Source organism: the organism of the source record quoted next, unplaced genomic scaffold (assembly GCF_019419815.1).
Source record: "Pyrus x bretschneideri cultivar Hongxiangsu unplaced genomic scaffold, Pyrus_bretschneideri_v1 Contig4, whole genome shotgun sequence".
NCBI lineage: Eukaryota > Viridiplantae > Streptophyta > Magnoliopsida > Rosales > Rosaceae > Pyrus > Pyrus x bretschneideri.
Genome location: NW_025999723.1, coordinates 2,176,417 through 2,189,035, shown reverse-complemented (window position 1 = coordinate 2,189,035; position 12,619 = coordinate 2,176,417). Strand labels below are relative to the sequence as shown.

Genomic DNA, 12,619 nt, shown 5'->3' with positions numbered 1-12,619 from the left:
TGACGCCAACTAACAGCGACTAGCTAACGTCATGTTGCCGTCAAGTTACCGTTGTAATTTGAATTTTTTTTAAGACAAATTTAAAAAAAAAATTAATTAATTTTTTTCCCTATAAATACCTACATCATTCCTACAACATTGAAAGCTGAAGATAAGAACTAAAAAGTGCCACGTAGATAAGAATCATATCTAAATTTTGCACAACTAATTACATATTGACACGTGGCACTCGAAATCCAATCCAAAAAATTATTAAGATTACATAAAGATAAAAAATCTAGAGAGTTACTCGCTTTAGTGACACGTGTCACTTGGAATCCTATCCAAAAATTATTGAGATTACATAAAGATAAGAAATTTGGAGTTATTCACGTTAGCTACACGTGTAACTCGAAATCATATACAAAAAATTATTGAGATTATATAAAGATAAGAAATCCAGAGTCTTATTCATTTGGCGACAAGTGACACTCAAAATATGTTCGAAAACCTTATTTTAATATAGTAGTTTAATTTAATTAACCATATTAATTGAATTAAAATAATAAATTATGTTTGACCTATGGTCCTTTGGCCCTCTCGGTTGGAGATGATTTTTTGTCAAAGGGCAATATTTGGTCTATGGCATCATCGGTTGGTGATGGTATAAAATATGCTCTAGCACTGTTTATTAAAATATAATTTATTGTAGGGCTATCGGAATATAGGGTTAAAGGGAGCCTTTTGACCCTCATTCGCTTGGAGATCACCTTATTACAAGCATCTTTAAGAACTTACACTTAACCTTTTTCTTCTTCTTCTTCTTCTTCTTTTTTTTTTTTTTTTTTTTTTTAACAAATCGCCCATAAGAGAGATTTCTAGCAACGGAACTCGAACTTAGGCCTTAATTAGTGAAAAAAATCATCCTTGCTAACTTAACCTGTTCTCGTTAATTATCTTAAAATTGATTTTCATTGGAGGAAAATTCTATTTCTTGTGTATTTTGTGCCAATATTTTGCTAAACGTAAGGCAAGAGTTTGGTGTTGGGAGATGAAAGATGGCCAACCTGCACACAAGGGGAGATGCACCAAAGCTATTTCACGCTAAAATTTGTGGGGCCACGGATCGCACGTATCGTGCTCCCACAATCCTTTTCTTTTGTAATGATTTGGCTTTGCTTTATGTTGGGGCCAAGTAGGAATGTACGATTATCATGTTTTCACGTAATTTTATAAATTTATGTGTTATAATATAGATAGACGTGATTTTATAAGAATTGTAAGTATAAGTTGATTAATAAGCAATGAAATTATTAAATAAATAATATTACATGACAAAATGCGTCACGCTAAAAAAAGGGACTCCAAGAGAGGTGGATATAGTCTAAAAACTTTCTCAACGCATTGATACTCATTCATCAATGTTACTTGAATCATACTTGAAATGGCTTCTAAGTTCCAAGTTATGATAGCCGCCAAGACATGACAAAATAGCCTTCTCATTCTTCTTAAGCTAAAAATCATTATGTTTCAGGGAATATACACACAAAATTGTTACAAACTTTTAATTAAAAATAGAACTCAAAGCGACGTCAGAAAGCACTAAATTGTTGTGGCCGAATTTAACTGAAGGAAAGAGACGGAGTGCGACAACAAAGGGAAAAGAGAGATGTAGGAAAATTCTGTATGTATCTTTTTCCCTTACCTTGTGCATTTATTTACAATAAACATAACGAGCTTACTTGTCTTACAAGTAAGAAAGCCTACGATCTTCTAGATTACACAGAAATCTTAAATATAATTTATTAGTATTTACACAATCACTAACTACAACATAAACCATAACATACTACAAAAAAGTGTTGGTTTTGGATTTCTTTAGTTTATTTTTTATTAAAAGTTTTAGATTTGATACTTTATATGTATTTAATACAATCACTGTCACGACGATCATATGATGATTGGATAAAATACATTTATTGACGTGAATTATATCTGATTGTCAAATAATAGTTGCATGAAAATATATGTAAGTATTATAACCAGTTCCAAAAGTTTGATAACCGTCTTTAGCAATTTAGCACTACAATAGTCATCATGACTGATTCTATATGTATTTACTACTAATCAAGTATATATGTACTGTAAGGCCCAAAACCCAACTACTCTACAGGACCATAATATTTTCTTCTCTATTTTTTTTTTCCGGTCCAAAGGCCCATAATCCATCTATTTCAAAAGCAATTGAACCCAAAGGTTGATGGCCGACAGATTATAGTAAAATCTCACTTAGTACTACGATATGGTGATATTCATTTTCACTTATAAGTTGAGAAATTTTAGGTTCGACTCTCGCCATAGGCTAATTTTGAACCACTTTATTGTTAGCTCATTGTAAGGCTAAGCTCACTCCCTAGTGAAAATAATATTGTTTGTTAAAATAAAAAAATAAAAAAAAAAAAAAAAAGACTGTAACCAATAAGGCTCTATGCTTTGAGAGGGTCAGGGGAACTTCTATCGTATGTATTTTTGCCCTTACTTTGCAAAAAAGTTATTTTCATGACTCGAACCGTGATATTTCGGTCACAAAGGAGCAACCTTTTCCATACAAATGTAGAAATAAAACTATACAAAAATGCTTGCTTTCTTTGTTGTCCAAATGTTTCATCTAATTAGTGTTAAACCAATAGCAGTAACTATAAGTGTGGAGGGGACTCCAAATTTCAGATGACTCCAGAAGGACAATGTGTAGGCAAGTTGTGGAGATTGGCGAGCCTGCTCGCACACTATCAAGTTGGCTGCTGATCCCAAAAGCGACAGGTTTCCGGCCACGGTGCTCACCCAAGCTAATAGGAGCCACGCCTTCTTCTCCTCCGCGGCAGAGATTAGGGCCGCCGACGCTGCCACCGGCCCTCCAAGCAACAAAACTATCCAACATAAAAGAAGAAAAAAACATGCATGTTAAGTGGCCGCTGAAAGTGTGAGAATATTTTGGTTCTTATAGAGTGCAAACGGAAAATAATATCAGCATGCATACCAGTTGGTACATTTGAAGCCAAATTTGACAGCACAAGTATGGTGACTGCAAGAACTGCTATCCCGCTAGCACGATCAATTTGCGCATGCGGCTCCATGAAGTCCCAAAGATCGCTTGGAATGCCGGTCTTGTTGAATCCATTGACGGTTATAAACATTCCGCAGAAGAAAATCAAGAGCGAATAGGAAACCTGTCAAAGAAAGAAACTTGTTACAGTTGTAATGTAATCTAACATACGGAACTTTGTGCTCGTGAAACTTACCTTTTCTAGGCTTGGACGGGCATCCGTGAAGTCAAGAACAACCAGAGCAAGTGCAGCAGTAATCGCACACCACGACATATTGAGGCCCATAAGCAGTGCAATCAGCATTCCTATAGTAATAAGGTAAACACCAGATTTCCACAATATCCTTTTCCATCTTGTCGTCAGATGTTCCTTCCCTTTCAACGACTCCGTAGGAATTGCATCTGTTTGTCTATCGTTCGATGGAGACCTTTTTGATGGGATTGTTTCGTCCCTTTTATGAGAAGACAAATCATTTGTCTCCTCTTTTGATGCGCTTGAAATTCTTGCTGACTCTATCGCGCCACTAGGAACCTTGTTTACTTCATTCTCGCTAGAAGGTAAGCGATTTCTAAGAGTCTCGACATTACCTATGCTCACATCAAGATTCGGAGAACTTTGCAGAGTCGGGATTTCCAATCTAGAGTTCAGTTCTTGAGAGTTTAAGGATGCACTATGTGACAATGTAGCTGGCGAAAACCGATGAGAACTTACATCCTCCTCTGGAACAGGTTCCAGAGCTGGATCTTCCTCATCCTTCTGGACGGACAACAATCTCCAGAACATACATAGAAGAATCAAAGCATTCACACAAACTCCCACAAGCATTGCAGGGAGAATTCCAATCACAAATGTCCCAAAAGATATCTTGCTCTGAACAGCTATAACAAGGTTTTGAGGATTGCCAATCGGGGTTGCTGCAGACCCAATGTTTGCACTCGAGGCAAGGGCGAGTAGGAAAGGATGAGGCGGGAGTTTATGTTGTCTTGCAACTTTCAAAACAAACTCGGTCAAAACCACGCAAGCGGTGTCATTGGTGAAGAGAGCGCTCGAAACTGCAGAAATCAAACAGATTCGACAGAGCAAGTCCTTTGCCCCTTGAGTTTTCCACATGAGCAACTTGCCCAAATACTTGAACATATCTGCTCTTTCGAGATAGATACTCACAACCATTGTCCCGAACAGAAGACCAATGATTGGGAGATCAATCGCAGCGTATGCTTGATCAGGAGGTAAGACTCGGAAAACAACCATAAGCATTGCCCCTAGGAGGGACCCTGCAGTCCTACCGATTGGCAAGCAAGGGACAGCCGGAAACACAGCCAACACCCAAAAGACTGCAAAAGCAATCGAGCCAAGAACCACTTTGACAGGAGAAGCCATTGCCATTTTTCCAACTGAAGACTGGACGTGCTCCCTCCTGTGCACTCAGATTTGAACCCTGTAATCTATATTAGTTTAAAGTAGAATATCGCTTATATCATAAGAAGCTGAAGATCTTACTCATGATAGCTAACCATAGCATCAATACGGGCCAATTCCATTTAGCTAACGAAAAAACCTGAATACGAAAACCAATTCCAGTTGCACAATTAGATTTAAGGAAGATTCAACTTAGAAACTGAATTAGACCAGGACCAAACAGCTTGAATGCAAACAGTAAAACAAACAAGAAGTTCTATATAAGGATCAATGTCAATCCTCTTAACAATCGCATCTTAAATCTCAATAATTTACAAGAAGAACCAAGCCAAGATTGAATCTTTCAATCTGTTTAATAGCAACAACTCAATAGAAATTTACAAAAATTCATCAGGAAAAAAAAATGGTCAATGGCGATTTGTTTGCTGATTTCAACAAAAACCCTTATCCAAAACCCACTGTATTTGCTATAAATAGAATGAAACGGAAAGGTAGCTCAAGTTGGACAGAAAAAAGTGCTTTACTTTTAAGCAAAATCTAAACTAATTAGCAGTAACAGGACCAAAAGAAACAAAGATCTTACCTCGAAAACAGGTTCAAGGAAGTGGGGATTGGACTGCTTTTCTGTATCGGGTATTTTATAAATAAGTTAAAAGGGAATCGATCGATTTGCAGTGAGTGGGGCTTCTTCTCAGTTCCCAAATCGACACAACGAAATTTAAAATAAAAAGCTAAAAACTTTGACCGTGATAATCTTTGTCTTTAATATATGCTTGATGCTCTTTTAGGTCATACCAGTCTAAATCCCACATGAATGAAACATCTCGGCCCAATGAGAATTTTTACAGTGTGCCGAAAACATTGTCTGTGATACAGTGTTTTAATACAAATAGTTGGATATATTCTTTCGTTTTTTCGTTCCGAATTAACAATCTAGCCTTAAAACGAACAAAAATTGTTTATATTCATCATCTAGAGTGAACTAAATGTTGGTTTTTTAACTTTAATCCTTCAAGAAGATTGAAATTTAAAATAAATTCGATTACATACTGATTATAGTCTCTTGATGTGTCTTCAATTCAACATAACTAATGTGGATTTTATTTAATGTCTCCCATTAAATATTTAAATTTATTAATATACAAATTTTAATTTTTTTTTACCAAAAAAAAGTTTTTATTTATTTTATTTATTTAACATTATTTAAACTTGAAAGGCTCAATTAATGTACCTAAATGTATTATATTGAACTAATGTATTTAAATGTTAGTACCGAAATGTATATACTTAAATATATGCACCGAAATGTATTCAACAATACAAGGGCAAAAACAAAGAAATAACCATGGCTTCCCTGCCCCTGAAAATGGTAGATAATCGTGACTTGTCACCAGTTATCCCTTAAAAAAAAAAAAAAAAACAAAGAAATAAAAGTAGAAAAAACTCAAAAAATAAAAAATAAAGAAGGTATGAAAATCACGGTCTAAATAAAATGCCTTATTTTATATGATGCAAATATGGGGACTTCACTCTTATTCTTATACTTTTCTGCGGAGTTTTATTTTTATTATTATATTGATAAATTATGGGTAAAAAAGTTTGTACTCTATTTTAGTGAGAGCGACAAAATGATAATGTTTAGTCGATCTGTATCTTTTGTTTATTGGGACAAATCAGCGACATTATTTTTACACATTTTTTAAGGAAATTACTATTGGTACTTCAATTTTTATTTTGCATTTTAAATATTTTATAATTAGAAAGAAAAATATACTTGTGATGATTGTAGAATGAGATTTTTTGAATGCTAAACCCTTAATCTGACGGTGAAGTAATTTCATATTTGAGTGATTTGTTCAACATAATCTTTAAGTGGAGATAAAAAAGATAAACGATTTTAATCGTTAAAATACACTAAGAAGTAGGCTCTAAAAAACGTGAGTAAAAAAAAAAAAGTGTTACCGATCGGCACCCAATATTACATCCTTTTTTAATCTATTGCATGCGGAATTTAATATTTACTGAACCTCTGTGAACCAATCTCTGGTTTGAACTTTGATCTGATGAGAAATTGGAAGTGTTACATCGGATAGGGAGTGGAAGTAAAAGACAAATTGTGACATGGCGTTCCAAGACAAACGCCTAATCCTATCATTATTTTCTCATAAGATGATAGACTTGATAGTGAGGCAAGACTTGCAAGAAATTATTTAATGTCAGTTATGTAACCTATAATTCTTCTTTTTTTTTTTTTTTGTGGATGACGCCGACCAAGTGAGGCCCGATCAATAAAATTGTAGAATGAGACTCTTTAACTCATTAACAACAAAATTCGGTTTGCAATAGATATATTAAACATGTACGATGCTTAGATGGATCAGCGACAAAACTAGCATGCGCGATGTAACATGTTTTGGTTTTTGATTTTGTCTACTATGTTGCCAAGAGAGAAAAACAAACAAGAAAGAAATAAAATTGAATGATAGATTAATTAAAGATGTCTTTAAAAAATATTGAATCATACGGATTCATAATTATAAAAGCATTTAAGATTTTCACACGACACGTTTTCGGTTTAATTTTTTATGTCGGTGAATTACACGATCATGACTATAAGAGGTTGAACTATCTTTGTAAGTGTTTTCCACCCTTAAAAATATAAACCATCGTAAAGAAGCCGTTAGCTGATTCTTTTTAACCAAAAAAGGTTATGTGATAATCTTTAACCAAATCATGTGACACATTTTATTAAACCATTAACGTCAATCTCACATGCAATAAAGAATTGGAAGTCTAATATTTTGAGCTAAATACGTGTCAGAAAGAGTCAAAAATATCTTCCTCGAATGAGTTGCTCTCATGTGTAATTTTATTTTTAAGTCTCATGTGTATGTTTTGCTCAACTTATAGCCCATATTGATTATTAAAAAATTGTCAAGGACGGTTTGCTGATATTTGTGTTTGTACTAAACGCTTCTGCTTATAAGCACTTACATTATTTAAAAGAACTTTTATGAGAAGTATGTCAAAAACTTTAATTAAAATGAGGCACTTGTAGGTAATGAACTCTAAGCTCCAAAAGGTGTTTTATAATCCATAATTAGTTTTAATGCGTGTCTAGTATTTCTTCTAAAGCGACTAAAAATGTTATCTAATAATCAAAATGTTTTTATTTATTTATTAAGTTTAACAAATAAACTTAAAAAACATGTTTATGTTGAAAAAACACATTTAAAAAAATCAACAAAAATGTGTTTCCAACCGAAGCAGTTCCAAACAAACCCTCAATTATTTCTAAGCACCACAAAAACCTATTGGTGTGCAATTAGCCACACTGCAATATGCATCTCGATCCAGCTGATGGTGATGAGGTTTGGAGTTGGAGCCATGAACTTTTTTCCACATGACATGCTGCCCTAATGCTTTCCTTCTTGTTTTATCATGTCTCCTGGTTTGTTGGTCACAGCCTGTTCCCAGTTTGCATTTCTGCCCTGTTTTGGGCAAGCGGGTAGGACAGACTTTGAGCTTTTTTTAACAACAACAAAAAAAAGGACCGGACGATGGTTTTGTCACGATAATCCATCTTTTTAGATGTCGGAAAAACTCACATAGACATTTCAACATCTCATAGCCACCATCGTGTGATTCATCAAAATCAGGAATTGAACCCATAATGTGCTGTGTAGAATATAGGTCAAGAATTCGTCTCAACCACTAAACCATCTGTGGTGGTTGACAGAGACATGAACTTTGGCCACTACCGATCTGACATTTTTAATTTTATGCTTATCCTTTTAATCCTTCATAACAATTATTGGCGCCGTCTTGATTGGTTGCACATCCATTACCCTACAATGCCAGACCAGTGAAGCTCTTACCCTACATATTTAAGGCACTTCATGCGTTCCATTCCGTCTCCATTCATTCCAAGTTTGAACCTGGTTTCGGGCATGAACCCGATTTTGGTTTTCGAATTCACAACTGGTTTAGGGCAAAGAAATCGACTTTCGAAGATATAATGCATTAAACTTCCAATAAGGCCCAGAAAGTATGAGCTTTCTGGGCCTTTTCCTGATAGAATGCGATATGCATCTTCGAGTACAAATCCTACCAAGATAAAATGCATTACACAAATGACGTAATTCGACCTTTATATTACACATTGAACAAAAAATAATCCATAGCACATCATCTTTATAAGTGAATTCTATCCTCTGTATAACATCAAAGTAAAAAAATGTTCTAAAGAATGCTCTTTGAGTACTCACTACTCACACTAACAATTCTACAATGTATTCTCTCTGAATTATGTTTTTCGTTCGTAAGAAACTCTCACCTCTGCATCCATTCATCTGTCAACAACGTCATCCCCTACCTATACACATCAGTAAAAGCCATGTTGAACCATTGCTATGTCATCTAACTCCGGGTTGTAGAATCGGAAAGAAAGTCCAGTCATTGCAAGGCTTAGATTCCTTAGCAGCAACATTTTTGTTAGCCCACCATTCTGAGCCGATGTTGGACTTACTCGGAACTTCAGCTTTTGTGTAATCAAAATTAAACTCCTTTGTCGACCCAAGTGTGATGGATCTTTGCTTCCGGTAACCTTGATCCTCCCCTTCTCCCAAAGCATTTTCAGGAATTCTACTCAAACTTTCCTCCACATTAAACTCGCGGTGATTGTTGGAGTCTGTTAATAACCCATCTGTTTCAATTGAGATTTCTGCTGCTATATCATTTGAAGATTCCGTTGCAGTTCTCAATGCTTTATTCGCAAGACAGCATGCAACATCTTCACCAGTCAATTCAAATGACACCCTGTGATCAAATACAGTTCCACCATTGTGACATCCACTCTCTGTGTTGGCCAGGGATGCCACCTCAGAAATCTGGTTCTCCATATGGAAACCGTCTGTCGAGGCTGGCCCTGTACCATCAGGCGTCAAACATCCAGAACTCATCCTGGAACCAACTCCCACACCATTGGGGGTCAAACATCCGGAACCTAGCCTTGAACCTAGCTCATAGCCATCTGGTGTTAATGTTCCAGAACCTAGCCTGGAACCCAGCCCCGCACCATCTGGTGTCAATGATCCAGAACCTAGCCTTGAACCCCACTTATGATTGGTAAAATGGTCAAATCCATAGAGTTTGGGACCTTCCCCCATGCGAAACTCAAGCATAGGGTGTCTGTCTGGGAACGGAGAAGATGTTCCTGAATTCGATATTGCTGATCCTGGTGATATGAGATCACCACCAGGACTTCCCGGACATTGTTGGTAAGGCTGGTATTCGTATTGGGACAGTGGAAACTTCTGGTTGTTGCTACTGTTTCTACGTTGTCGGTCCAATGAAGATGACAGAAGTTGAGCAAATGGCACTTCAGGGGATGAAGGTGTAGTCAGCTGAACGGATTCGGGAGGGGGAGTGAATGGAGCAGTAGATGGTTCAGTGTTGAACGTAGAGAATACAGGTGGTGACACTAACTGTGTCTCATATGCATAAGGGCCTATGGAAAACATGGATGCAGGTTCACCCGAAGAGTAGGCATTTACAGAAAGGGATGTGAGGGACAGAAATCCAGCAGGTGATTGGGAAGCAGACGGTGGATCGGATGGAAGGAAAGATGCAGGAGAAGATGGAGGGGCAATGAAGGGTAATACAATTGCGGTGGAGGTTGTTTGGTTATCAGAGGTTGAAACTGCAGCTCCTGGCACTACAGGCTCGGGAACGAGGACAGCATGACCAATTCGCTTGCTAGTTTTATGTGACCCGAAGCACCAATATAGGCTCCAGCAGCTTCCCCATCTTCTTTTCTGTAGTCAAATGGTAAAAGATTGTCAACGACACAGTTTCAAAATTTAACACCAAAACAATGCACGAAAGACACCAGAAGAACCAACTCTTCAAAATTTATCACCGCAAAGATTTGAGTTCACTCTTGACCCACAAACGAATACAAAAGTATTTCATGTAAAAGTTACTTATACACCATTCTACATCAGATAGCAAATAACACAAAGATGGCAACTGAAATTGAATTTTACAGTTTTTGGGTTTAAAGCTATTCCGGTGTACTGGCACTCTAAAAGCCGAATCTATAAAAGCCATCGGGCGACATCCTCCATAGCAATGGCGACAAGAAAGAAGAGCTGTTAGAATGGGAAGTAGGTACCCTTCCCCGCTGGATTTCTCCGCTGAAACTCCAGAATATCTAAACTACGAAATGTTCACCAGATACCTTACAGAAAATTCTGAAACTCTGCTAGGTGCTGCCTAGCAAAATCTGGAATTCCCGAGTTATCTACCACATCAAAACATACCTACCTAAAATACTAGCAGTTGAAATAAAATGAAGTCACCATAGCAATACAAACACAACAAAGTCTCCATCAAACTGAAATTAAAATAAATTCTTACATTTTTATACCAATTAATCAGTCATTAAATTGTCTGAGTTCAATCAAATTTCTCAACTTTTTCCTCTAATGTTTTCATTGATTTGAGAAACAAAACAAGTCATGCCACACACACACACACACAGATGTGTGACAATTCCAAGGATTATTTGCACTACAAAAACACTCAAAGATTCATACTTTTCACTTTTGAGGATTGAAAATAAGTAAAAGAACGCAAGATCAAACTGGCCATAACTGTGTTTTTAGATTCCCACAGTTTCTCAGCAACCAAACAGAGTATAACAAGGACCCAAAAGTCACAACAAATTAACAAATTGGGAGAAGAGAAAAACACCCATGCAGAAATATATATATGCAAGAGAAGAGGGGGGGGGGGAGAGAGAGAGAGAGTTACAGAGATGTTGGTGGGCTGGGCGCGAGCTTCGGCGGAGACGATGGCGGTGGCGGCGGCGTTGATAGTGTCAACGCTGCTATTCATGATTGCTTTTGTGATCCCACAAAGCTCGTTGCTTTGCTTCAGAAGCTAAATTCTTCCGCTTTTTTTGTTCTCAAATAAACAACTCGGGCGAAGATTGAGCAACTGGGTTTCGAATTCCGAGCTATGTGGCCGGATAAGGAGAGTTTTTCCGGCAAGATTCGACCGGCATGGCGGATTCGATCTGGTAATGAACGTTTCTTGAACCTGAATGAATGAACGAAAAATGTGAGCTTGTATTGTATATGCACTCTCTCTCTCTCTTGAAATGGGACCCACACGCTTATTTTTTATTTCTATTTTCTAGCAAAATCCATCTCGCATTATTGCATTGCTGCATTATTTAATTTATTTTTATAAATATTTTGGGTATCAATTAATTAAAATAGTGTGGATGTCGACGATGATGGCGATAAACCAAGGAGAAAAGAAATTAGTTGCACGTGGGCTTGTCACTTGATGCATTATTTAATTTCGAGAATTTTAATGAAAAATTTTCGACACTGTTTATTTTAACGAAAAATTATATTTTTACACTAAAAAATCAATCATGATACTATTCACTTTACCATTTATTTTGTCATTATCTTTAAAAAATCAAAGTTTTCAAATTTTTTATTAGTTTTTCTTTTAAATTTTTATTATGAAATTATAAAAAGTATATATATAATATTGTTGTATATTTTCTGCTAGAAAATAAAATTTATAACGAACGGAGTACATTCAAGTTTAATACATTCCAAGCCGTCGAAGGCAAGGAGTGATCCCAAATGTAGCAATTTTGAATAGAGGGACCATAACTAGTACCAACGCCTGCCAAGAGGTTCGTTTCTCTAAAAACATACTTCTAGGTGATGATAGTAAAAGATCAGGCAAAAAAATAACCTATGTTATATGTTTGTATTTTCTTAAATGCAATAACTTAATCCCTTGTTGGGAAAGGTCTCGACTGTATTCGAGAAAATATATTTGTTCGTTTTATATCTCTAATCACATGAACCTACGCAATAATCTCTCCTAATTTGTTTATTATTGATACAATAGATCTGATTGGTTTTATGTTTTTCAAACATAATAATGATCTGGACATGTTAACAGATTCTCTTCATTGCAATGAAGAGGAACTTGTTCCACAAGTTACATATGTATCTATTTAATGTTGACAAAACTAATAGTTGTATAAAACTAGCTTAATGTGGCCATGGGTTTCACTAATTAAT

At 36.1% G+C, this 12,619-nt stretch overlaps 2 protein-coding genes across 6 annotated transcripts; both read right to left on the bottom strand.

Annotated features, from left to right (window-relative positions):
* Positions 1 to 2,556: 2,556 nt before the first annotated feature.
* Positions 2,557 to 5,243, bottom strand: LOC103958238 (silicon efflux transporter LSI2). 5 transcript variants are annotated; one of them, XM_048564997.1, is made up of 5 exons: positions 5,086 to 5,243; positions 4,584 to 4,641; positions 3,279 to 4,521; positions 3,017 to 3,206; positions 2,557 to 2,906 (listed from the first exon to the last, which is right to left on the bottom strand). In XM_048564997.1, exons 3-5 carry the CDS (start codon positions 4,467 to 4,469, stop codon positions 2,644 to 2,646), a joined length of 1,644 nt encoding a protein of 547 aa, XP_048420954.1. In that variant the 5' UTR covers positions 4,470 to 4,521; positions 4,584 to 4,641; positions 5,086 to 5,243; the 3' UTR covers positions 2,557 to 2,643. The 5 variants fall into 5 exon arrangements, with proteins under 5 accessions (XP_048420954.1, XP_048420952.1, XP_009368761.2 ...); XM_048564995.1 differs by having other exon boundaries at positions 3,279 to 4,500; XM_009370486.3 differs by having other exon boundaries at positions 3,279 to 4,641.
* A 3,393-nt stretch (positions 5,244 to 8,636) lies between these two features.
* LOC103958237 lies at positions 8,637 to 11,618 on the bottom strand. Its single transcript, XM_009370484.3, has 2 exons — positions 11,319 to 11,618; positions 8,637 to 10,318 (listed from the first exon to the last, which is right to left on the bottom strand). Exons 1-2 carry the CDS (start codon positions 11,400 to 11,402, stop codon positions 8,918 to 8,920), a joined length of 1,485 nt encoding a protein of 494 aa, XP_009368759.2. The 5' UTR covers positions 11,403 to 11,618; the 3' UTR covers positions 8,637 to 8,917.
* Positions 11,619 to 12,619: the final 1,001 nt, after the last annotated feature.

Bases quoted from the DNA above. Each gene is read 5' to 3' on its own strand.
- LOC103958238 (XM_048564995.1), bottom strand. From the start codon at position 4,624: ATGGAATTGGCCCGTATTGATGCTATGGTTAGCTATCATGA. The intron at 4,501-4,583 runs GTAAGATCTTCA...CTGAGTGCACAG, and splicing joins GCTATGGTTAGCTATCATGA to GAGGGAGCACGTCCAGTCTT. The intron at 2,907-3,016 runs GTATGCATGCTG...TATGTTGGATAG, and splicing joins GGCTTCAAATGTACCAACTG to TTTTGTTGCTTGGAGGGCCG.
- LOC103958237 (XM_009370484.3), bottom strand. From the start codon at position 11,402: ATGAATAGCAGCGTTGACACTATCAACGCCGCCGCCACCGCCATCGTC. The intron at 10,319-11,318 runs GTAACTCTCTCT...ATTTGACTACAG, and splicing joins CCCAGCCCACCAACATCTCT to AAAAGAAGATGGGGAAGCTG.